At 28.9% G+C, this 27,112-nt stretch overlaps 2 protein-coding genes across 5 annotated transcripts in view; one reads left to right on the top strand and one right to left on the bottom strand.

The window, feature by feature from the left end:
* Nucleotides 1-18,121, top strand: part of LOC107452609 (synaptotagmin-C) — a gene marked incomplete in the record, with an annotated part of 69,067 nt that extends 50,946 nt beyond the window's left edge. The window contains 3 exon segments of the mRNA XM_016069137.3: nt 8,487-8,858; nt 14,869-14,983; nt 17,545-18,121. Coding sequence (XP_015924623.2) covers nt 8,487-8,858; nt 14,869-14,983; nt 17,545-17,885 — 828 coding nt within the window.
* Nucleotides 18,122-18,535: 414 nt separating this feature from the next.
* The window catches only part of LOC107452615 (mitochondrial import inner membrane translocase subunit Tim10 B), a 70,368-nt gene continuing 61,791 nt past the window's right edge, over nt 18,536-27,112 (bottom strand). For all 4 annotated transcript variants that reach the window (XM_043040928.1, XM_016069157.2, XM_043040930.2 and 1 more), the window contains exons 3-4: nt 20,929-21,077; nt 18,536-20,127 (exon numbers count right to left, since the gene is read on the bottom strand). In XM_043040928.1, the coding sequence (XP_042896862.1) occupies nt 20,100-20,127; nt 20,929-21,077 (177 nt within the window). In that variant the 3' untranslated portion in view covers nt 18,536-20,099. The remainder of the gene's footprint in view (nt 20,128-20,928; nt 21,078-27,112) is intronic.

Raw genomic sequence — 27,112 nt, 5'->3', positions numbered from 1 at the left:
TGATGTTAATGTATTAAAATTTTTTGTAGAGACGTTAGCTTGACATGAAAAATATGTAGTTTTTAAGCTCAAATTTGCTCTTATTTTTAAGAAAAGGTTTGCAAATTTTTAAAGTTTACAAACGAAAATTTTTAACTTTTGTAAATTTTTAAATCTTTTTACAAAAAATTCAAAGTTTTAATGAAAACTGCTTAAAAAAATTGCGTGGAACCCACGGCTTGAAGTACGCCCTTGATAAAATTACTCAACCAGCGCATTTCGAAAAACGCAGTTACTTAAGAAAATGGATATTTTATTCCATTTTATAACCGGCCCGTTTTTCCGGTTTTCCATTTTATAACCATTTTATAACAGCCGACCCACTTTTGAATTTTCGATTATCAATTTTCAACCCTGTTTCCCTTTAATTTTGAACCCAATCCAGAAGACAAGGAAATTCCTGAATCATTGGGACAAACTAGGAGACTTCGTGGAGAACTTTTTGATGAAACTAACCCACGTTTGATTTACATAGAGAGGAAAATCACGAACACCTCTCAAGATTAGACCAACAGCAAAGAATTACAACCCACGATCCCTCTACCACTGAGGACAGTTTAAGTACCGCCCTGTGGTCGGAGCTAACCAGGAGCAGAATTCATATCGACCAGCCATCGCTGGTTTCGAATCCTGGATCAACTCATTGGTTGGCAATCATTCTACTAAAATTACTTTTGTGAATAGTTTATTTAAAAAAGACAATTAGTGAATAATAATCAGTATTGGTGCTTAAAAAATCGGGCTAGTTTAGTGCATGTCTTTTTCAAGAATAACGCACTTGTAATAAAATTTAGTTGTATTAAAATTTTAACAATTAAAATATGTCGCTCATGTGCTAGCAACACAACTCAAAAAATCAAGTTTTGAGATAAGTGGGTTTAAAGTTTTCATTGCTAAGCAAAATGCATAAGAAATGCTGTCGTTCGCTTAAACGAAGATTACCTTCAAGTTGAAATATCAGTTGTGCAAGTATTGCTGCTGAAAGAATGTGTATTTTCCCATTTACACCTGTTCTTAGTCCAAAACTCGTGTTTTTTGAGTTGTGCCACTATTGTAGCCCAGAGCGATGTATTTCGAGATTTGTTTATTTTTCAATCACCCGTTTCAAGTTTTGTCAATTTTCTCAAACGTGCAATCTACGCAATGTCTAAACCATAAACCAACGAAAAACTATACCGCCAACATATTTAATGATTATTTTGTGAGGGAGTTGTAAACTGTTTCTTAAAGATTTCATTATAAATATATATTTATGATGCATCTTTTAATACTTATATGTATCATAATAATTATGCATCATAAACATACTGTTGTTGTTGTTCATTTACGTCACACTAGAACTACACAATGGGCTATTGGCGACGGTCTGGGAAACATCCCCGAGGATGATCCGAAGACATGCCATCACAATTTTGATCCTCTGCAGAGGGGATGGCACCCCCGCTTCGGTAGCCCGACGACCTGCACGCGAAGTCGAGCACTTTACGGTAGAACAGTTTAACGAGGACCAATACCGCACACCCTCGGTCCCTACGCAGGCTGATAGAAGTGGTCACCCACCCGCACACTGACCGCAGCTAGTAATGCTTGACTTCGGTGATCTGCTGGGAACCGTGTCTTAACGATCAGTCCACTGCAGGATATATAAACATACTGACATTTGATATTTTAAAATATTCAGTTTTTTTCTCTTTATGGATTCCACATTTGGCAGCAACATTTGACAAAGTTGATGGAACAAAGAGAGAGTGAGAAATTTCATCCATGCCCGAAACGCCATTCGAACCCGGAACCATTCTGACATATCAGCTCCCTGATCATCATACATTCGACCATACATTCGACTATTAATGTCCGTCGACATTAAATAGTCAATATTAAAAAACCTACTTAGCAAAAAAAATCTACCGAAGTGACTATAGCTTCATTTTTTGCTTGTATTTAAGATATTTTTAGCTTATTTTTTAAACTGTAATTCTCATTTATCAAAATTTAATCGGCGAAGCATTTCTTTTAAAAATATTGAAAACTAAACCTTTCTTTTAATTCTAGTTAAGTGAATTTTTAGAAACATTTAGACCATTAGCAATCGGAATGATATGAACAGTTTTCATTTTTTTAGTATCTTCACCGAATCGATTTAGATTTTTCAATCTCGATGTATTTGCAATAATTCTAGCGCGCTGAATAAAAGTTTTAAAATTATTACACATAAAATTATTTGCATTGTCTCCATACTGTAACGCTCGAGTTACAGCCAAGTTTTAAATTGCCCTTCTCCAAAGCCATTGAGAGCCGGAAGTTTATACACTCGGAAAGCCGTCTGTTGCCATTTTGACGACTTCTTTTAAAACTGTAAATAAGAATCGATTTATGATGCTTCAATTTCTTCGTTAATGTTCTCACATAAAGGATTGAAATTACGAGTCGATACAGTTTCAAAATTCCTTTCTTTTGGGAATAGTATCTGAACTAATTTCAATGCAATGTTTTTACGAGTTAAATTCTATGGCGTTAAGAATTCTTGTATTTTGCTACTAATACATACTAATTCTGTTTTGAAACGAATGGAATTTGAAATAATTGGAATTTCAAAATCTTTTCTGCTTAATTTACGTATAAAGAGTGGTTTGAAGAAAGAGTAAAGAATGTTTTAATGAGTGAAATTCTATGGCTTTAAGAATTCTAGTATTTTGTTACTAATACGTCCTAATTTTGTTCTGAAACGAATGGAATTTGAAATAATTGGAATTTCAAATTCTTTTCTACTTAATTTACATATAAAGAGTGGTTTGAAGAAAGAGTAAAGAATGTTTTAATGAGTGAAATTCTATGACTTTAAACATTTTTGCATTTTGTTATTAATACATACTAATTTTGTTTTGAAACGAATGAAATTTAAAATAATTGGAATTTCACATTCTTTCGTAGCTATTGTCATAATTTACAAATAAATTATGAAACTATGAATTATGAATTACTAATTTTGTTTTGAAACGAATGGAATTTAAAATAATTGAAAGTTCAAATTATTTCGTAGCTATTTTCATAATTTACGTATAAAGAGAGGTTTGTAGAAAGAGTAAAGAAATTTTTTATTACTGAAATTCTATGACTTTAAAAATTCTAGTATTTTGTTCTGAGACGAATGGAATTTAAAATAATTGGAATTTAAATTTATTTCGTCGCTTTCCTTAATGTAGATATAAAGAAATCGCACGTTTTGATCTACCTTTCAGGAGAGAAAANGCTATCCCGGCCTTTACGGATTGTTTTGATTTGCTTTATTAATTTGATTTATGCTATTTTTACTTTAATTAGCGTATAAGATGGAACTGAAACCTAAATTTCAGGTATGGGTGTATTCTTATTTGTCGAAGGCAACTGTTAAAGTGAGCTGCTGTTTATTTAAATTACAATTGTAATACACGAAACCTCTGCGTGCACACATATCTCAGATTTTTCTACATACATACCTTTGACCTAACAGCTGCTTTCAATATTTCAGAGGGCGTTAATCAAAATTCTGATGTAAAAGTCAATAATCACTTAAAGGGCTAATCGCGAAATCCTTTACATGTGCTGATCACGTTTTGCATGTTAGCATTCTAGGAATGCACCTTGACTTCTACGTTCATTTAAAATCTGAATAGTTCTCTACTTAAATAATAATTTAAAAATTATATTTTAAAGTTAAAATCACACTTTAAACAGCAAATTAAAAATGCTTTAAAACTTAAGAGCAAAATTCTCAGCTTTATTCATATTTTTTCTAGTCTTTGTCTGTCGCTATTACTCATAATATAAATGTTCATGAATACACATATTGAAAAGTATTAAATGTTTCAATAAGTATAAATTTATTTTTAAAATTTGCTTTAATACTGAAACTTTAAGAAATCGGAAGGAAAGTACTGCTTTGAAATTCATTTTTACTTAACACTAAATTGTCCAAAGTATTAATTTTGACTGCTTTTTAATTTCAATTAGAAAAACAATGATGTATATAATGACACAATTTCTTAGAATTTCATGACTTTTTGTACAACATATAATTTTTTTATTGTTAATATTTGCTAATAACTTGCTATATAACTGTAAATAATGTAAAAAAAAATTTTAAAATTAATTTTAAGCAAATTTATTTACGCATTTACAATCCTGTAATTTTGACTGCTTTTAGGCAATGTAGGCATATACTAATTTTCCGCCTTTCTAGTGTTAATAAATAAAGTGTCACAATAGGATCGCATGCAAATTAATGTTTCAGCAAGGAAGAAACATATACGATCAATAGAGAAATTAATCATTTATGAAAATTTAATGATTAATAATAAAATCAAGTAAAATCGAGATGAAAAACATGAAAACCAATTTGATTGTCTTCTAAAACTTGGAGATGTTTGGAACAACCGCCTTTCAATTCCCCTTTGCTTCCTCTGACAATAAAACTGGTCTTTATATTTTCCGTTCCACTTTCTCAGTAGTGATTCCTTAGATTCTGATAGCGTTTTAGTTTTTCTTCATTTAAATATTATTTTCTTACTGTCAATGAGCAGCTGACCCAATTTTTGGGTTTACAAATACTAATGTTCAACTCCAAAGCCTTGTAATTTTGAACCCAATCCGGAAGACAAGGTAACTCCTGGATCGAGTATTGGGAGAAATCTACTTTGCGAGGAGTTTCTGAAGGAACTAATCCGCATTTGCGTTACATGGAGAGGAAAAGCAAGTGAAACTCCCACGGTTAGCTTGATGGCAGGGGGAATCAAACCCATGATCGGTCTAAAACTGAGGATATTTTATGTCAACACTGAGGTCGGTTCGAGCTGGGAGCGAAATTCATATTGACCAACCATCGCTGGGATTCGAACCCGGTTCCCCTCATAGGAAGGCGAACTCTCTATCCCCTGAGCCACCACGACTCTAGCATTTAAATATTAATTGCGATCCATGGTGAGATTTTTATGTTAATAAAAGGATTCTAAAAGTATATATTAAGAGTGATGATTACGAAACGCATAAAATATTTTTAGGGTGTGAATTATAAATTTATAAAAATAAGCTTTTTTTTTTAATTCAATCACGATGGCTTTCCCTCTTAAACCAACTTCACAATAACGGATAACTGTGTTTTGCTATCGTTTTGATCATCTTTAATTTCGTTCTTGTACAACTAAGGTGACTGTAAAATGGTTGAAGCGTCCCTTCTAGAAATGTAGTTGATTCTTATTCAAAATGCTTCTTCGGCAAACTCAAATGCCACGGAAGTTGTCCTCAACAGTGGAAGAGAGTGATTTATCGTTTTCCGAGTAAAAATAGTTTTGTCGAAAGCATTATTTATTTTTATGTTCTACTAAACTGCATCCCATATTATCCTATACAGTCTTAATTATAATAGGTGAATTATTTAATAGCAGGAAAAAAATACCTACAATAACATGAAGTCGATACACTTTTGATACACCATCAATACAGCTTCAATACACCGTCGATACACCTTCAATACTTTTTAAACTTTTAATACCTTTACTTTAATGCATTTGTAAACTTGACAACTTAGAAACTTTAGACGCGGCTAAAATTCGTGCAATTGAATCTAGACATAGCACGAAATTCGTGTAATTGAATCTAGACACAGCACGAAATTCGTGTAATTGAATTTAGACACAGCTCGAAATTCGTGTAATTGAATCTAGACGCAGCAAGAAATTCGTGTAATTGAATCTTGACACAGCACGAAATTCGTGTAATTGAATCTAGACACAGCACGAAATTCGTGTAATTGAATCTGGACGCAACACGAAATTCGTGTAACTGAATCTAGACACATCACGAAATTCGTGTAATTGAATCTAGACGCAGCACGAAATTCGTGTAATTGAATCTAGACACAGCAGGAAATTCGTACTAATGAATCGAAATATAACACACAATTCGTGTTAATATTCTAGACATAATAAGACGCTAATAAACTGATACATATTACAAAATGTGCCATTTCAATGTTTGACAATGAAAAAATTTTTTAATAAAAAAAAAGCCGTGTACCAAATCAATAAGATATTTTTTAAACATTACGAATAATTCTTATTCACTAGCATATTCTTTTAAAATACAATAACCATAACATTAGTTTAAAAATTTGGAATCAAATGATAAGTTCATTTTCTTAAATAGGTATGACCATTTTCTTAAACCCGCACTTGGAGTTACGTTCGATTTTACAAACGAGCATTTCAAGTTTTGTCCATTTTCTTAAGCGTGCAGTTTAAGCTTTGCCGTAAATAAAAAAAATCGCCGACCGTAAAAAGGTTCATTTTATAACTTTATAAAGATTTCATAAAAAAATTACCTTATAAAACTTTGTTTTCTTTGCTCTGAGAAATATTTTAGTTAAATATAATAGAATATTTAGCTAAATATGACTCTCCTGGATTAGTTTTCAATGCACTTGTAATGTCTTGAAACTTCTCTTCCAGCACCATCCTTACGGAATGTTGTAATTTTATCTAAATTTTATCATTTTCTTTTTGCACTTTTATTTTAACACCGTTAATTTTTTTGCCATCATCGTCGATGAAACGTGGAAAATAAGATTCTTTAGCTGATAGTACTGAAGATTAATGTTTGGTAAAAGGAATGCACTAATTAAATTTTCTAGAGAGATTAAAAGTTTATATATTAAGAATATTTAGTTCGAATAATAGGGAACGCTTTTCTATTTTCAGGAAGTATTTTTATTTAAATGTTTTTAAATTTAAACTATTTTCTTAAAATCTTAAATTACCTTATCGTTATATACTATAATTAAGGAAGTTTCTAATTTATGAAATTAAAAATGGTAATAAAGCGCGAACCATTAATTTCAAACAGAAAAGTGATTGTATCGGGACTATTGCGGGTAAAGTGAGCCGCAAAAAGATAACAAATCGAATAACTTTTGTTTTAACGATCGAATTTCCTTGAACTAAGTGCCAATCATTATGATTCGAAGGATAACCTTAATATATGCTAATTAAATATTTTTAACTATTAATTAATCTATGACATCAGACTCAAAAACGTACTTTTTCTGAATAAACAAACATTTCTTTAGACATATTTAGACTTTTGATAATTAAAATATGAGGAGAAGCTAGCCGCAATCTGGAAAATATGGTTGTTTCATGAGGGGGCTGTCGAAAGTTTGGGTCCCTTAATGTCAACAAACCTTCCGCGTTAAACTTTTGCGTATTTTTCTATATCTATCTTCGGAGCTAATGAAACGAATCAATACGTTTTTTGCAGACAGTTATTTTGTAATTATTTATCATTTTTATAATTTAATTTAAGAATAATAAAAAATAAAAAAAAGAATTGCAAGGTATACAAATTTTTAAACAATTTTCAACTACAAAATTTTGAATGACAAAATCCAAAAAAAATTGGTCTTGAGAAATAAAAATTTAAAAATTATACTACAGATGGCGATGCACGTAAAAAACGAAATTAATATAATATATCCGAACTTTCAAACGCAGTCCTCTCTTAACTATCTTCCAGTGTATGACTACTTTCGGTATTTTGAGGGACACAAATCCAAATCTGTTAAAATAAAGCATGTTTTTTAAGAGAAAGTGTGTTTTTGTGACTGATTTTGTAACTTAAAATATCGTCTGCAATAAAAAATTAGCAAATTTAAGGTTTGGCTCTTGAACCATCAAGATTGAGTCAATGAAAATCCAATCATTATATTAAAAGTAATTATGTCTTATCTATCCGTACGTATTATCCAGTTGTTTGACTAATCCAGCCGCAAATTTGATAGCACAAATCCATAATAAGAAAATCCAATTACAAAAAACCATCAAGATTTAGTCTTCGTAAATGAAAATCCAATCATAAGATCAAAAGTAATTACGTCTAATCCATCTGTACGCATTATCCAACTGTACGCATTATCCAACTGTACGCATTATCAAGCTGTACGTCTTATCCATCTTAAGTCACTAGCTGCAGATTTGATAGCACAAATCCATACTAAGAAAAACAAACATAAGAAGTCATCAAGGTTGTCTTTGTAAATGAAAACCTAATCATTAGATCAAAAGTGATTACGTCTTTTCTAGAAGCTGCGTATTTGATAGCACAAATGCATAATAAGAAAAACGCGCAATATAAGAGGTGTTCCACAATTTGAATTGGTCTGTTACTTCCTATCATTTTGATTTATTACATCACTATTACTTAAATTATACTTCTCGAGATAAAACAAGGAGTGACTATATTTTTTTGTCTGGTGAGCTTATTACAACATGAAAATTAGCTACTCTAAAAAAACTAAAGAAGTAATTGAAATTTAAATCAAAGTCTATTATTTTCCGTAGTAGAAAAAAAGAATTGATCATATTCTTTTACTCTATTGATACCACGAATCATATAAATAATTAGTTTTTTCATTGTAGGAAGCAGGAGAACTGCAACACAGATTATATGGTGGACGGTGCAATCCTTATTTCATTATAAGTCTTTATGACCAGAAAGGATTCAACAAAAAGAAAAGACGCAAATCTGGTCCAATACCTCTTCATCAATTTTACTCGACGGTGGTAAAAAAAAGCCAGCATCCAGTTTTCAATGAATCGTTTTTCTTCCCGATGGAAAACAATGGTTTGAAGAAATGTACTTTGAAACTGGAAGCATGGGATCAAGATAAATTGGCAAATGATACAATTCTTGGGGAAGTTAGTTTTAATTTGAAAGATATCGCTTCCTATCTTTCACAAGAGCCATCCAAAGAAATGGATCTCAATCTTAAACTTCAAGAGTCAAAAGTTGTAAGTATATTAAATGAGTTTTTTTATATCTTATTTCTTTAGCCCCTTAACGATCGGGAAATTTTCAAGAAAATGGTCATAAAAGTGCCTATTTTTTTGGCTTTTGTATTTGTANAACTAACTGTCTACAATTACCTTAAAAATATACTGGCACTGCCAACAGGTGTGTAAAATGAGAAATAAAATTTTTTCCGGGGAAAAGAAATGAATTAGATTTATCTTATTGGCGCGTTACTACTAAACACTCCAGCCCGTCAATATCACGGAAGCGAGAAATAGAGGGCGAAACCTCACCCCGTCATTTTCACGGGAGCGAGAAGGAAGGGGTTAATGGCTTTATGTAAAATTTATGTATATCAATCGTCTTTTAAGTAAGTCAAATCCGTTTTAATAGTCCTTCTTTCAACTTAATATTATAACCGTTGTTGAACAGCTGACCCAATTTTTGGGTTTGTAACTTCTTATGTTCAACTCCGTAGCCTTGTAATTTCGAATCCAATCCGGAAGACAAGGGAACTCCTGGATCAAGTATTGGGAGAAATTTGCCTTCATGGAGGACTTTTTGATGGAACTAACCCGCATTTGCGTTACACGGTGAGAAAAACCACTTAAACCTCTCACGGTTAGCCTGACGGCAAGGGGACTTTAACCCATGATCCATCTACCACTGAGGATATTTCACGTCAGCACTGTGGTCGGTGCAAGCAGAATTCGTATCGACCAGCCATCGCCGGGATCGAACCCCGGTTCACCTCATTGAAAGGCGAACGCTCTATCCCCTGAGTCATCCTTCCAACTTAGTAGTGAATAACACTGAGGAACAATTTTCTTTCTTGTTTTCTGCTGAAAAAAATTTTTTAACAGATCTTAGATACTTTCGTATCACGCTGATTTCAAATCTACAATCGATTTCGCTTTCTAGGCTATAGTTTGTTCTTAATTACATTTTAATAGTCTATTCTTTGCTGAAATGTACAAGTTTAAAAACTTTATATGCAGCGGGGAGTCGCATAAATGATGCGACAAGCTTTTAGGGAAGTTAGACTACATCATCTGAATTAAAACTGCATAGAAACCCGTAAATGTCGTTATATGCTAATGTGGCCGCTTTTAATTATAAATAGTTTATTTGTGTGCTTCGCAACAGGTCATAATAGGGAAATTATCTTAAACCGCGCATGACATTTCCGATCATGGGTTCCTAAGCAGTTTTAATCCTGATGATGTGCCCTAACTCCCCTAAAAGTTTTTATTTACTTTTACGCGACCTCCTTCTATACATAACGTTTTTAAATGTGCACATTTTGGCAAAAAATAGACTAAAAATGTCATTTTTTAGAAGAAAAAAATCTAACTTTAAGATAATAATTTTAATACTAATTTAATAATAATAATTTTAATAATTTGAGATATGAATTCCCCACAACCGAATTAGGCATGATAAAGTATTTGTATAGATGCAATAACAAAAAATTTGCTCCTCAGTGTAATTTTCAATTTTAATTCATAATTCAGTTAAACATAGATAATAGAAGATTTTGGTTATAAATAATGATACACGTATATGTCGACTCTTTAAACTCTCAAAATTCAACGAAAATCAGAGGGTCGACTAAGACACCGATAATAAAGACGAACATTCATTGATCCTGGTTCATCGATGCATGATAAAGAATGAGACATATATGAATAATATCAATTTACCCCTGTCAAAAACCATTTTTAATATGTAATATACAAATAATTTTGCATTTTCTCTAATCATATTTTCTTTACACAGAAAGTATTTTTTTAGACTTTAAATTACATTCAGGAAAAAAAAATTGAGAATAATAACAGTTAATTTGTGCAAGAGTATTTTAAAAATATATAGTACAACGAAAACTTTTAAAGCATACCATAAAGTTACAAATTTAAAGATTCTAGAACATCTTATGAGGTGGATTCAATAACGTTAACAGTGTCGTTGTGAAAAGTCCCACTCTGCAATGGAACTTTTGTACAACGACATCGATATTCTATTTCATCCTCCTCTGCTGAGTTTCCTAAAAATAGTCAACAACCCCAACGAAAAAATTAGAAATCACTCCCTTTTTAAAAGATTTTATAATAACATTTGAAACCTCATTTCGCCACGCGTCTGATATCATTTGACACATAACGTCTACAGGAATAATAGTCGACTTATACACTCGACTTACTAGAAATTTACTATCTCGTTATCAAAGATAGGGAGCCAACCTATTGACTTATACGCCAGAAATTTGCTATCTCGTAATCATAAATAGGGAGTCGACTTATACAACAGGATATACGATAATTAAAGGGAAGTAACTCTTATGTTTTACTTGCTCAAACAAAGTAAATTTTATATAGTTCGCTGTTTTTGAAAAGTTTTATATTAATTCAAAATCATCTTGCAAATAAAATTTTAAAAAAATTCTTTTTTTTTGCGTCAAACAAAAATTAAAAAAAGATTCCTTTTTTTTTTTTTGAGACGGGAAAACTACTATATCCAGTTAATTTAAGTTTATTAACTGATGATTAAATAATTTTACGGTAGTTAATTATAACAGCTACGGTTGATTATTAGACGTATAATACAACCATTTTATATTTTTTTGAAAGCTATAAAAGATTTTATGATATAGGATATTAATTCTGCGCGAGATTTCAGAAATGTAATAACATGATAAATCGTAAAAAAAAGTATAGCCATATATTTCGACATTTTTCTAATTTTCATGTTGTTGTTGACGTATGCCTATTTAGGCAAGGTGGCGCCATCTATGGCCAAGAATTCGACTTCTGCAACACCATACGTCGCACTCGTTTATAGGGCGCACCCATTCATACATCCATCCACAGATCGTAATTTTTGACCTGAATCAGAGAACAATTGATCTCCAATCCAGTACCCCCAGAGGTATAGATTTGTTATGGGAACATGGAGGACTTTTGCGACTCGACAGATTTAACGTGCATCAGTCACTTTACTACACGGGGAGTCTTTGGCCGGCGATGTTCGAACCCACGAACTCTCGGACATGGGCCCAGCTCCCTACCGACCAGGCTATCCCGGCCTCACTAATTTACAAAGGTCACTATTTTTGTTTTTTTAAATGAAATTTATTAACTCTCATGATAATATCGTATTTAATAAATATTATAATCAATAATAATCGCAATATTATCGTATTTAATAATTATCGTTATCAATAATAATCGCAAGAATATTGTACTTGGTATTTATCGCCGTCGATAATTTTCATCCTCCATCTGATATTTAACGTCATTGATAATTATCATGTATTATTAAATCTAATGATAATACGACATTCAATAATTAATTTAATCAATAATTGCAAGATTATTGTATTCGATATTTATCACCGGCAATAATTATCCAGGGGATATTTATTGTCATAGATAATTATCAAACATTTACAATTTTTTCTAAAGATATGGTATTCCCGAAGAACACTTTTTAAAATATCGTTAACGCGATGTCTAAAAAATTAAAAATATTTCACGATATATAGCTCTGCTCGAATTATTATACTAGCAATGTAAATTGGAGCTCTAAGCAAAGGACGTTTAATGAAACAAATTCCATTTAATTTTGTGTAGTCCATTGTTAAACCAATGCACATAATTCATAACACTCAAGAAGTTTCATACTTTGAGAAAAATACGTATTTTAATTGCATGTAGGCCCTTTCATCAAATAACGAGAATATGATTAATTCCCAACTCTTGCTTGGTCCCTTTTAAAATACTTGTATTAATGATTCACTCTAGAATCTAGATTAAAAGAGACATCCATCTCTATACAGATTTTTAAATCTCGAGTAAATCTGAGATAGAACATTCATTAGTCAAAAATCTAATTATAACCGCTTGTTACATTTTGATTAAAACTAACAAAATGGGCGAAAGAGAAATTAATCTTGTAAGAGACAAGTTCAAATTAACTGGTATATGTTTACCTAATGAGTATGATTGTATTATAAGCTTTTTTGTAAGAGTATATGTGTTACGAATTTCGTATTTTTAACTTAACTTTCTTTCGTTATTTGTAAAAATCAAAATAATTAATACTACTAATAACACATACTAAAATAATTCATTTCGAAATGACGAGTTTTTTAAGAAATATATTAAAAAAACGGAAGGACAAATAAAGAGTACGGTTTCCTGCTTTCTGCAAAAGGAACTAACTTATTCTCTTCAAGGTTCAAAATTAATAGCAAAGCTCATCACTAGATGGCACTGCTGATAGGAAAACTTTAAAACAATAATTTTTGGGGTAAAGCGTTGGTTAAATTTATCCTCAAATAACGCCACTGTTTTTGCTACAAATAGTTATTATTTTGAAAGCATTGTTTTATAGTTATTTCAGTTTGCAACACCGTATGTTAATGAACTATGTAATCATTGAAACTTTTTGAGAAGAAATAAACTAATTTCATAAGCAGAATGCAGCAAATCGTACAATTTAATCATCATTTGTTTTTCTTTAATTGATTCTTCAAATCCTCGGTTATTTTTGAGACATCCGCTATCCGAAATGCCTTGTAGGAAAATTTAATTAGAGTTTTGATTGATAAAGTAAAATTTTTAAAACAGTCTGCGAAAATATCGGTGAACACTTAGTTTGAAGTTTATATACTAAGTTTAGGTTTAAATAAATCGAATTAGTTCAAAAAAGTTTTATTATTGTTAAGACTTAAAAGATTATGGAGGGATGAAAAATTGAACTTCTTAGAAGTGACTTTTATATGAACTTAGCAGGTTCTACTTACTTATTTTAGTCGTCCTATTTCCCTTATTCGATTTTCTTCAGAATTAAAATTTTACAATAAATAAGACAAAGATTTTATGATAATATCATTATTACAAAATAACTTCATCAAAATCTTCAAAAACCTTTAACCATATTTTTACAAAAAGTCATTTTTATACAAATTAAGAATAAAACATTTTTTACATATTTTCTTCCTTTAGTTTTTTGGCTGCTTGGAAACGTCTAAATTCACCTAAAACAGATTTTTTTAAAAATCTAAGTTTTATGGAAAAATGTAGAGTGGTTCTTTCATAAACTTTAAAAATGCTTTTCCTTGATAAAAACCTTGTTCTAAACATGGTTTGATTAATGCAACGTGTCCCAAAAGTTAGGTAACACAAGAAGCTCTTCAATAAATTTCAAAACACAGATTTTTTACAATTACTTTACAGTAAGAATAATAAACAGGTTGAGAGAAAATTCAAGAGAAACGAAAGGCAAAACCTAAAAAAAATTAAAGCAGTAAAAAAGAAAATTTCAATTTTACTTGCCACTAAAGTAAATAAAAGTAGCATTTTTATAAATTATGTCACCTTAGAAAGTTGTAACATTTCCAGTTGTCATCATTAATCCTTGAAGTTTAAAGTAGTTTTCTGCATTAAGAAGTTTTGATAAAAATAATCTGAAATAAAGTTTATTTCAGAAATCTGACTTTAAATAAATTACTCAATGGTGAGAATTACAAACCACAATTACGATATGAAGAACCACATAGGTCAACTTTGAGAGGAGATAGAAAAAATCATAAATTGGCTTTAAACTGTAATTTTTCCACTTGGTTTACCATTTATTAATCATGGTCTTAAAATTTTCACATTTAAACATTTAATGCGTAAAAGAATTTTTTATTTTTAAGGTGTATTTTTTATAGCAGTTTTGTTTCTTGCTTACATACTAATTCTCGATATACATACACATCTTTTTTAACTTCATTTTTGGCAAGAATTTTAAAAACATAGGACGGCGATTATAAAACACCCTGTATACATTTAATTTTTCTTTTCCGGATAACTTGCATATTTTTCTTTTAAATACCAAGTAACATTGATTAGATTTCAATCATTAATTGTAAAAATTAATTTTAAAGAAAATTATTATTAACTTTGATGAAATTAATAGTAATGTCTTGCAACATTAAAATTATTCATTTATTTTTTTTAACAGACTTACGGACAATTGCTTTTAGGACTCTGTTATCTTCCTACAGCTGAAAGAATGACAGTTGCAGTTCTCAAAGCAAATAATTTAAAACAACAAACAGAAAAATGTGAAGGTGCAGGTGAGCATAATTTAAATATCTAAATGGAAGAATAAAACATACCTACATAAGTTAAGAAAATATCCTATGCTTACCATAGGAAAAGAGATTTAGTTTTGGTAAAGACCTAATAACTTTCGTATATTGAACTATTAAACTTAAATGAACATTTTCAAAAACGGCATCATTGAAACCCTTGTGGAACTCAATGCATACTAAAATCTGTAAAAATTTACAAGATTTGTATGTTTTCAAATAACAGCAATTTAAAAGTTACTTATCTTGAGGAGCTAATTGGACTTTTTGTACACATAATGCATTTACATTTTCATTATAGTAGAAAATTTTATTTGCATCATATTATAAAATAATTAAGTAGTTGTTTCTTGAAAACATATAGCATTGCTTTATAACTGTTATGAAAAACAGAATGTCTAAATTTTATTGTTTTCTATTCATAGTATTATAACATTGGAATGATACATTAAGTATCATTTCTTACAGCTTTTAGTCTGGTCAATCTAAATGTGTTTATAACTAATTGGGTTTTTACAGCAAGGAAAAATAATTTCAAATATAATTTGAAAATCAAATAATGTTCTCTCTCTTTTAGAACTAGCTCAAGTTTGTTCAAACGCTGCAATTTTATAACTATAAAAATATTATAGTAGATTATCTAACATCTTTGAAAATTTGGGTACCAGTTATTCTGAATTTATTTCACTAATTATAACAAGGAATTAAAACTAGCACAATTGACAAGGATAAAAATCAGTTCACACACAAATAATATACCATTGGAAACCTTTCCAGTAAATTCTTTATGACTTGCAAAACTAGTTTTGAAACTAAAAACTTCTATTCATCTCAGTTTTAATCTCATGTCTCAAATATATTATTAAAATGATTCTCAAACATTATTCCTAGCAGATAGATTCTCAATTCTTAGCAGTAATACTTTGATAACAAAAAGTGCAGAAATTTCTATATTATCAAAGAGTTAACATCAATAGGTTTATAATTATCATGGAAATCTATTATCCTACTTCAAAAAAGTAGTCTTATTCTTTTTGTCATAAAAAATTAGGCTCAACCTAGAAGCATTCAACAAATTTCTATTTATTGCTTGGACTAAAAGTGCATTCAATACCTCATTTTTACAGTGAATCAAGTGTTTTACTTTAATTTTTTAGACAGTACAACTAATTAAGAGTTTCAAGATACAACTTTTCCATCTTGATATAATGTTTCGCAAAACGAGTTATAAAAAATAACAGAAAAATATTTCAAATTTATGCTTACTAAGCTTCAGCTGATCGAAACAATTCCATCATAAAAATAGTTCAAAACCCATCTAAATAAATTATCTTTCAAGCAAAATAATTAGATAATATACTTTTTTAATGAACTTCTTATAAAATTACTTTTTAAACAAAACTTATGGATTTTATAAAATTATAGTACAATTTGTAAAGAAATTTTAGCAGCTGTGCAAGCACAAATTTCACAGTTTTAAAGCAAACCTTAATAATATTTGATGAGGAGGCACACCGTTATGTGTTAAACAGTTGTAAATAATATTTAATAAAAAAATATTGTTATACAAATACTAGTTAAAAAGATTTTTTTTAAACAATTTACAGAATGAGAGTTTTATTTCTTTGTTTACTCTAATATTAGGAAAATTGCAAAAAAAAATTTATTATAAAACTATTGTAAATAAAAAAAACATTTTATAGTTTGATGTGCATGAGTTTAATAAAAAAAAGCTCAAAATTATAAGCAGTTGCTATCATACTAGAATTTTTCAGGTCCATTTTTTTAAATTTTATTATAAGTTATACTTCATGTAATAAACAACCCAAAGTAACAATATTTAAAACTTTAAATATCCACTAAAGATAATTATTTTTATGAAATTGAATTCAGCACTTTCTTTGTCTTTGTAGTTTTGTAATACATTCTACCAACTGAATTTCGTTAAATTTATTACCTACACAAAAGTTAAGTCAGTCAGTCATGGCCCACAATACAATTACAGGATAAAATAAAAGATACTGCCCATTCATGTTATGCCAAAAGAAATAATAAATTTAATGAAATTTAAGACAAAATAGTTATAAATTTTTTTTATTGCAATGAGTGCTTTAAGTAGATTTTAAGGAATAAATAGTAAAATATTTTGTAGTACAAATTTAACATAGCATACTAATGTTAATTATATTGTTTTTTTTAACAGCATTTTACATTGTGTCATGGGAAATTATAAACTAACCCAAGTAATCAAATTTAGCCCTTTCCTTATCTTTCTAGTTTTTTTTAACACACTCTAACAGCTAAATTTCATTAAATTTATTATCTACTACAACACTACAATTAATGGATTAAAATGAAAGATACTCCCCATTCATGTTATGACAAAAGAATAAATAAATTTGATGAAAGAGATAAAAAAAAGTTATAAATTTATTTTATTCCTAAGAGTGTTTTAAGTAGCAGATTTTCATGAATGAATCGTAACATTTCATAGTACAAATTTAATATAATAAACTAATATTAATTATATTGTTTCTTCTAAATAGCATTTTATGTTCAAGTGATGGCAATTTATGGTGGAAAAATTTTTGAAAGAAGAAAAACCTCAAGTCGATCCTCATCTCAATTTCCGGTTTTCAATGAGATGCTCATGTTTGATGTACCCTTTACAAAGCTAGATCACATAGTTTTATTGGTTGCAGTTTATAACACGATTCCTGCAACTTCTTTGGATGAACCAGTTGACACACAGAGGCAAAAAAATAAAGATGTATGCATAGGAAAAGTTGTGATAGGTTCCTCAGGCAAGAAGAACATACTGAATCACTGGAATGCAATGAGAAATTCTCCAAGAAGGCAAGTAATACAGTGGCATGAACTAAGATAGATTGCTTGTGCAACATTATATAAAAAGACGATATGCTAGTAATTTTCTTACGAAGAAATACAAAGTATTTGTAATACATATACTTGGTGGAATATTATACCATTTAATCACTGTCATAAAAAATGGAATAAGTTCAATTTGGATAAAGAAAAAAATTATAATTGAAATAGCATATATTTTGAGAAGATCATATTGTTGTGGTATTAATAAAATGTGTTTGTGTGTGTTGTGAAGAAGTATATATTTTATTTTGTAACAACTGTCAACACAAAGATTGATGATAAATTCAAAGCATAAATCCTTTCATTTCAATAGTATAAATTATGAATAATGTATAAAGTGAAAAAAATTGCTTGATTCAAGAAAATTTGCAATTTTTTTAAAGACACAAATTTATACTTTTTTATTAGTAAAATTTAAAGGGACGAAAAAACAGAAAAATTAATGAGGGATGGGAGATTGCCCTAAAGCAAGAAAATTTACTATAACCCTTGATGGACTGTTGAGTTAAGCAGTAACTCATTGTTTTGTGACTTATAAAACCTGTAATTCATATCATGCAAAAAAAATATACTAGCTCTGTAAACTATTTTGCAAATAGATAATTTTAAATATTAAGTCTTGATCATGGGTCCAGAAGAAGAAAAAAATTAAAAACAAAAACTTTATTTTAAAACATTAAGAGAACAAAAAAATTCTGATAAGAAATGGACATGACAATTAATGCTTAATCATAGAAACATGAAAAATTCTTAACAAAATTTTGACAAACTAAAGCTTAAAATTTTCAATTGTCATAATAATGAAAATTTTAAAACAATATTGTTATAGATTCTAAAAAAAAAAGTAATTCATTATACTACAATAGAAATTTTTTAACTTTTAGAATACTTTTACAAATGTCGTCATTGAGTTTAAGGAATATCTTTAAAACTTAAATAAATAAAAATTCCACACACAACAGTAAGTACATCTAGTGTATAGATAATGTACAGTATCTACATGAGAATGCATATAATACTTTGATGAAATTATAGAAAGCATTAAACTTACTATCAGCAAATGTCTTTAAAGTGGAGTATTTGATCAGAAACATCATTCATCAACAACTATTTTTAAAAGGTTAAAAGCTGATGCATAGAAAAAGAAAATCCAATTTAATCATTATAATTCATAGTTAATTAATTTACAAAATGATTATCTTACAATTGAAGAACTTGGTGCAAGAAGATTTTAAGTGATACTTTTTAAATAAAATCTAGATTTCTGAAAGTAAGATCTTCTGTTAGCCATATCGCATGTTAGCAATAATATTAATTTATTTTGCTTAATCATTACATTTTTCAGATCTCAAGTAAATAAACAAATAAATAAAGGTAAGTAACAATCTTTGAGAGTTTTTAGAGTGGTAGAAACTTCCTAATGCATTTAGTAACTGATAGTAAATAAGTAGCCATAGAAGGACTCTTTTTCTTTTAAGAAGAAATTTATAACGAAAATTGTTACAAATAATTCAAATGGCTCACCAATTGAAAGCTGGCAAAAACAAGAAATAAGCAAAACATTATCTTTTTTCTATTACTAAGATATAAACTTTAAGATATAAGACAAATTTAATCAAAAATCAACATATTAGCTAGTTTAGCCATTAATGATCCTTAGCATTGCAATTTTAACACTTTTTTCTTGTTCCAAGATGCAAATCACAGAAGTTTTACTTCATAATATATAATAAAATTATAAAAGAATATAAGCTACGTATTTCTCAACAATACGTATCTAACATTTTTAGCCCAAAGAAAAGGGAAAAAATAATAATCATTAACAAAAAGACATTCATAGCTTAATGGCTACTTTTAAGAAAAAGAGAAATAAAATATGTATTGGTGAAAAAATAGATAATTGGATCATTGCAACCAAATAAAAAATTTTGCACATTGTTGCAATTAAGGCTCAAACAAATATTTACACTACGCAGAGGATTTCTTTAACATGCATGTTAAAATGAATTTGTCAGGAATGACGGTAATTTGAAACAAAATTTATAGCAGAATTCAATAATTCAAAATGATTTAAAAATCAGGGAATTATCTTTATTTCATACCAGGTATATATAAATATTAATATGATTAAAGAAAGATGGAAATATCAACACATAATTCAAAAAATTGTTTTCCAAAAATTATAAGACAATACTTCCAGGAAATAACCACTTCAAGCATTTTGAGGAGTTACAGGTACCCTATGGAGAGAATATTTTTATTTAAAAAAGTCTATTCAAAGTTTTCTAAAAGAGCCTTATAAAGTTTGAAATATAGGCTTTAAAATGGAAATATATTCATCAAAATCTTATATTAAAAGCACAAATGAAAATGCATAGTTTTGTATAGATCTCTTAAATATTTTTAATCAGTTTAAAAAAAAATGAATAGCAAAAGCTGAAAAAAACAATACTATTAAAAAATTGTAAGTCTCACTTAATGCAGCTAACCTAAATTAACAGTAGGATGAGTTTTAAGAAAATTGCTGGTGAAATAGTTTTACCTTTTTAAATGTCAACTTAAAACCTATGAATACATACTGAAGAAATGCAGTTGTATAAGAAAACAATTTCATTTTTAGTTAGAGAGAAAGTTAAAAAAAAATCCAAAATTAACATAAAAAAGGGGTGCTAACTGATCAGTTTTCCTTTAAAGATTTTATAAAACACTAGACAAATAAAATCTAAAACATACAGAATTAGTTATTTACCGGCTACAGTGAAAGACTCACTCTGAGATAACTAGAAGCAAGTGATTATTAAATAAACTTTCGAATTATTCATACAAAGTGGTGGTCAAAATAACTTTATATCAAATTACTAATCGTAAATCATAGATTAAAACAAAGTTTGTTGTCACTCAAAAAATACTATACAAAAGGTAAAACAAGTTTGCATCACTGATAACACAAAAACAATACAGTACAATAATACATAACATTTAAAGTAACATAATTTATTCAAATATAGTACAATAACGACTTTTATAAATAACTATCCTACTGATTATTTAAAGCATCTATATTTGCTTGTTGTTTTTGCATTTCTTCAACTCTTTTATTCATTATTTCGGGTTGAATTTCCATATATGACATCATCAGTCTATGATTAACAGCAACACCTTTAGAAGAACATTTTTCAATGCATGATTCCTAAAAACATTTTAGGCATAAATAAGTTAAAAAAAACGATAGATACAATTACAATACAATTAAAACAGCAGATATCATTTATAATGAATAATCTACACAGCAATAAGAATTTTTAAAAGAAATTTCATTTGAGTATCAAAAAATAGACAAAAACATTATTCACCACAATGACACATTAGATTAAATGTATCACATACCAAAATCATAAAACAAGCATAACATTTTCTACTACACTACTGGGTATAAATTAGAACTATGAAACTGAAAGAAAAAACTAAATTTAACAAAAATCAAAAACTTCACTTTATTTCATATGAAAATTCAAATAAAATTATGAAATTAAGCTTCAACTATTCAGAGGAAAAAAGTCAAAAGATAAAATATATTGATACATTAATTTTGCGTGCAAATTTTATAGACAGACTAACAAATTTCTATCATTGCCACATTTTTTTTCCCAGTAAACTTCCCTTTAAAATTTTATGAAAATCATTATATTTGTATTAATTGAAAACAAATTTTAGCTTCATATATTCCCGACTAAAAAATTTTTAGAAAGAGAAAACAATAATGAAACTGTTATTATAGAAAACAGTATCTATCACAGAGGGTCAATTTTATTACATAAATAACTGATAAACTGATAAGGGCACCTTGTGTAGTTCTAGGCAGCTACACTAACCCTGATAAAAACTAAACATCCAGCTGTTTAAACATTTTCCCACTTCAACAGTAAGTTTAAACATTTTCCCACTTCAACGCTAATAAAATAAGTGTAAAATTAATGTCTGTATAAAATGGTAAATCGTTTTCATAAACAAATATAAACAGCAAATATGTTTAAATAAAAACAATAAGCCAAAACAAATTTGTGTGTCCAATGCATGCTACATGAAATATTTACTTGATACGAACAAGTAAAATTTGATAAATAAGTTTCTAAATGCAAGATAGTTTCTAGATTTGATAAATAAGCTTTTAACTTAATAAAAATAAATATAAAAAACAACAGATCCATATCTCTTAATGTTAGCATCATGAAATCCAAGAAAAGAAGTTAAATAAAAGTAACAGCTTTCATTTTACATGAGGTAATTACTGTCAAATTAACTAGAGCTCTGAGTATTTTTTCCTACTTTTTTTTTCTACTCAGTGTTTTCCCTACAGCACGAGAACGAAAGGAATCTCGCTTATTTTTTCTTTTCTTGCAATCAAAAATGAACAACGCAAGAAGATCGTGCACTCTATTAACCAATTTCAAAATGCGCGAATTCTCGCGAATTTTGGAAAAAATTTCGTCTTCTGCCATTTCGAATAAAATTCATTTCACTTTTCTCCCTTGATCTTTCATTATTTTCAACATCAATCCTTGTTATCTAGCTTCCCTATTTACCAGTATTGTTCAGAACCGTTGCGAACAGCAGAACACAATGCATGTAAATATTTTTTGTTTTTTTTAAATCTAGATTTTCTCAATTCCTCTGAACTAGTTCTGCTTGCTCCTTTCAATTTTCAAACTGTTATTTATTTTTATTGTTCTTATTTTCATTGTTTTTATTTGTCATATTAATTTAGTTCATTGGTGGAAAAACAAAACAAATGTAAAGCAATTTTCAATATCAATGAGAAAAAATATAAATGTGCTTTTGTTTAGTTTTTCAAAGACTGAAATAGTATTTAATTATAATTATTAATACATAAAAAAGTATTAAATTAAATGCTTAATATTCTCTAAATGATAATGATTATTATCAAGCAAACTGAATGAAATGTAACCTTCTATATAGAACTCAAAGGAAATACCAAACTGTCATCATTGACAGTTTGGCATGACTTCAATAAAAACTGAAGTTCAGATTCAAGTCTTCAAAACGTTCAGCTCAAGAGTGAATTAAAAATGCAAGGAGTAGGCAATGATGGCTACAATTCTTTATCACACCAAAGGAAAAAGTAAAACAATATTGCTTTAACTAACTATAATTTGTTCTTTGTACATATTACAATTGGACAATTGCCAAAAGAACAAGAGCTTCCAGCACAACGCCCTTAAATAATTGATACAGAGTTAAAAAAGGAGTATAATATTATGCAAAACGGAAACATCCAAAGATTTTTGTTTCCGATAAACTTCACCAAAAATGCTTTTCTTGGAATAGGAAACACGTTTATTTTATTTTTTAAAAGCGGATGCAAAACTAAAAAAGTTAAATATACCAAAAATATCCATTCTGTTATTGTGAGTGGTGACATTTCAGCAAATGAAAAAACACTCTTAGTTGTTCTAGAATATAAAGTGATAGCAAACTAGGACAAAAAAAACAACAACAACATGGCATTCTTGCCGTTTGTGGTTTTCTAAATACAATAGAAATTTCAAAACGAAGAAAAAAACAGTTGTCTTGAACAGCATGAAAAACAAAAACAATTCAAGAGTGTCACTAAGTATATTTCTCAAATTTCCTTACAACTCTAAAATAGCCACTTTATTTTATTGTATCACTACATGCAGTTGAAATTTGAAGCCTAAGCTAAGTGCTAACCCCTTCCAAAGTTTTTACTCTTTGAGACAAAATAACTCTGAAGAGTTGTAACAAATCATTAAGGGTTTATGGAAATATTTGTAGTTTTAAATTGCACAAATACGGACTTTATTAATTAAACTGTAAGTAAAAGCTTAATTTTTCTGCATCTTTTTTTACATGATATCAAATCCCACAACAGAATACAATTCATCAATTATTCATTGCTTAAATTAATTTAACATAAAATTTACTATATTTAACATAAAATGTACAACATTTAATTCATATTTTTACTATACATAGCACTAAAATGTACTGCATTTTACACAAAAAAAGTGAATTTATGCCCTCAGAAACATAGCACATCAGATATATTGTTATATTTGACAGTTAAAAGTGTAAAAAGATAAATATTTTTTTAAATTTATTATTATGTCTGAAAGCATTGTCTAAGTATGCACTGAAAAAAACTTATTTAAAAAAGAAAAATTATTTTATTTTATAAGTTGCGATATAATTTTTGTGACAAAATTTTCATATAGCATGTTCTTGTAAGTGCAGACAAATTTTCTGTTCTTAAAATAAACAAAAAAAAACCCTAATGTCAAACATTATGCATTGCATGTCAATAATTGATTAGATAATTTAGACGAACATTGTATAGTATGCTCCACAATTGCATTTCTTTTATTAGACATTTTATAGCAATAAAATTGTAGCTGGAAATATTTGCTTTTAGCTGTTTATCAATGTAAATTTTACGAAAAAAGATATTAACATCTTGTCTTTTTGAATCCAAAAAAATATTTAAGTATAACAAACATATAAATAGCATATAGAGTAATACTTAACATACTCGGCACTACTTTAAATTTAAACTAAAAAATTTTTTTTCACAAAAAATGGTCCAAACATTAACTACATTACAAACTGCATCAATAAGAAAGTTCGATTTTAAAATTTTATATATGCAGTAAAAACAAAAAAAATTATTATAGATTTTCAAATATTATAGTAAACATAGATATTTTTCTCTAGTTTGCCAGTAAGAAACAATTTTTTTTAAGAATGAAACTACTAATGAGTGTTATTTGAACATAACATTCCCGTCTGAGAATAAAAAATATTTTTGGTACCAAAAATAACTATTATTTCAAGAACAAAATAAATTAAGACTGGATTAACTTTAAGAGCCTTAAGAAACATGTTAAATTGAACTTTATCAACAAACATAAGAGAAAAGTAAAGCAGTTAGTTTAATATGAAATTTCAAATACATTTAAAAAAGTTATTGTATAAAATTAAATGCATTTCAGACAAAAACATCTTGAAGTAGATGTATATACAATAAAGACAGTGTGCATCTGCAAGGTCATATTGCCTCCCCTTAGACAATATGACCCTTTCTTAAAGCTTAATAGAAAGTACTTATATTTTAAAATTATTAAGATATTTAAAAATAGTATTTCTAAATATTTCAGAATTGAATTTATTTAGAAGATGCAAAGTCCATAAGTTCAATAATACAAAATACTTTTTTAATAAGTAACATTTACCAACATCCCTTTTCCAGTTGATATTAATTTTCACCTTGCTTTCTTGATATTAAATTCACCATTTACAAGCTACTTAAGATTCTATCATTCTTTTATTTCACTGTGAGACATTAATGATTGTATGATGAGGAGATTTATTTAAAGAAACTCTAAACGGCACAAATCATAATACCATAAAACACAATCCTGATAATTTCTTTTATTTATTTTATTTCAATGAAAATATTTCCATCCAACAACATTCAATTTCATCTATTTTTATATATAAATCAGAAATCAATCTTTGATCTGCAGCAACATTTCTTCAGCTAGTAATTTATTAAGTTTTCAACTAATTTTTTTTTACATTATTCAATCATCAAGTTCGTGGTCTTCTTTACCTTAATCTATTACTATGGATAACTTGTGTTAATTGTAGTGGTCCATAAAGTTTGTACAGTTCATAGTTATATCTTGTTTTCCAACATTTGCTCTGGACCAAAGATTGTCATGAGAATTTTTCATTCAAACATTCCAGTGAGTAATGTGCGTCCTCATTTGTGTTCCATTTCTCACTTGCAAAAAGTAAAACAGTTGTATCAGTGTCTTACACTAATTTAGCTTTGCTTTGAAACTGATGAGATTAAATTTTAATTGTATGTATTCTTAACCTTAAGAAGTACTTAATATATAGTTATCAATTTCTGGAATAAACACGTTTTATCATTAATTACTGAACTAAGCTACTTAAATTCATCAACATTTTCGAAAGTGTAACCAGTGATCTATTTTGCTTATTATTGTTTTTTATTTTTTTATTCTGTTAATGCAAAACTTCTCCTTCTCCATAAAACTCAGTGATGCGACAGCCCATAGAAGGCCAAAGGCTACTGTGCCCATCTGTTTTCTTGATCTTGGGCTCTGGGGTGCAGGAGCAGATGTTTCGGTCAGGTCGTCAGCCGAACACGGAACCCCCAGCATACCAGCCAACTTTTACGCATTTAGCGTAAAATTTTATTTCTATATTTAAAGTGGTAGTAAATTGTATGCTTTCTATATATTCCTTGCATTTATAATAAACCTTATTTATAATCCTTTTGACCACCACTATTTTTAAAAAAATTAAGAATACGTATAAAGATGTAATTCTCTTGCGGCAGTCTGCATAAGAACTCTCAAATTATAGCGTATGCTTATGCTTAAAATTGTAATTTAAATTCCATGTAACTACCACTGGAAAAAATCACCTTCGAAAGGATTAAAACTTGACAGGTATGCCCCAGTGTTTAGTTCCCAAGCATGCTTGGTACTCATTTATCGACCCACTGAAGGGATGAAAGGCTAAGTCAACCTTGCCCGTTCCTATGATCGAACCCAGGACCTGGGGCATGGGAGCATGAAGTGCTACTGGGCGTCCTTTCCATGAAGCAAACTCATTTTTAAATCATGTTTTTCCTCATTAAAATTTGTTTCTAACTAATACTCTGCTGAAGAGTAAAATGGAAGAATATGAAGGAAGGCAAAATAAGAAATCAAAAGCAGGCTATAAAATAGAGTATTAGTCTATAGAGGTATTAAACAAGTCAGCAGCATTTTTTTTTGCTCTGCAGAATTTAGGAACCGTTGTGACAATAGAGAATGTAGTTTCTACAATATAAAACCCTAATGCACCATTTTTACTTGCCATCTGGTAAACAACATGGACCATTTTATTGTAGTGAATCCTCCAGGATCAGCAAATTCATGTGCTTGGGTGCAAGGGAAAAGTTTCTGTTTATTCTAGTAGCATTTCTGCACCATAGTAAAAAATACTCTGGGAAAACCTGTGCTGTTACTACAAAGAAACCATGGTTCACATCTGTGTATAGATAGCATGAATTTTACTGATAGTTATGGTGTGGTTATTTTGATTTTCATGGATTTGTGGTTATTCTAGGATTTTGATTAGGAGGATTTTATGCCCATTGTATAGCAATTA

Source organism: Parasteatoda tepidariorum, chromosome X2, assembly GCF_043381705.1.
Source record: "Parasteatoda tepidariorum isolate YZ-2023 chromosome X2, CAS_Ptep_4.0, whole genome shotgun sequence".
NCBI classification, from domain to species: domain Eukaryota; kingdom Metazoa; phylum Arthropoda; class Arachnida; order Araneae; family Theridiidae; genus Parasteatoda; species Parasteatoda tepidariorum.
This window is presented reverse-complemented; position numbering and strand designations above follow the sequence as displayed.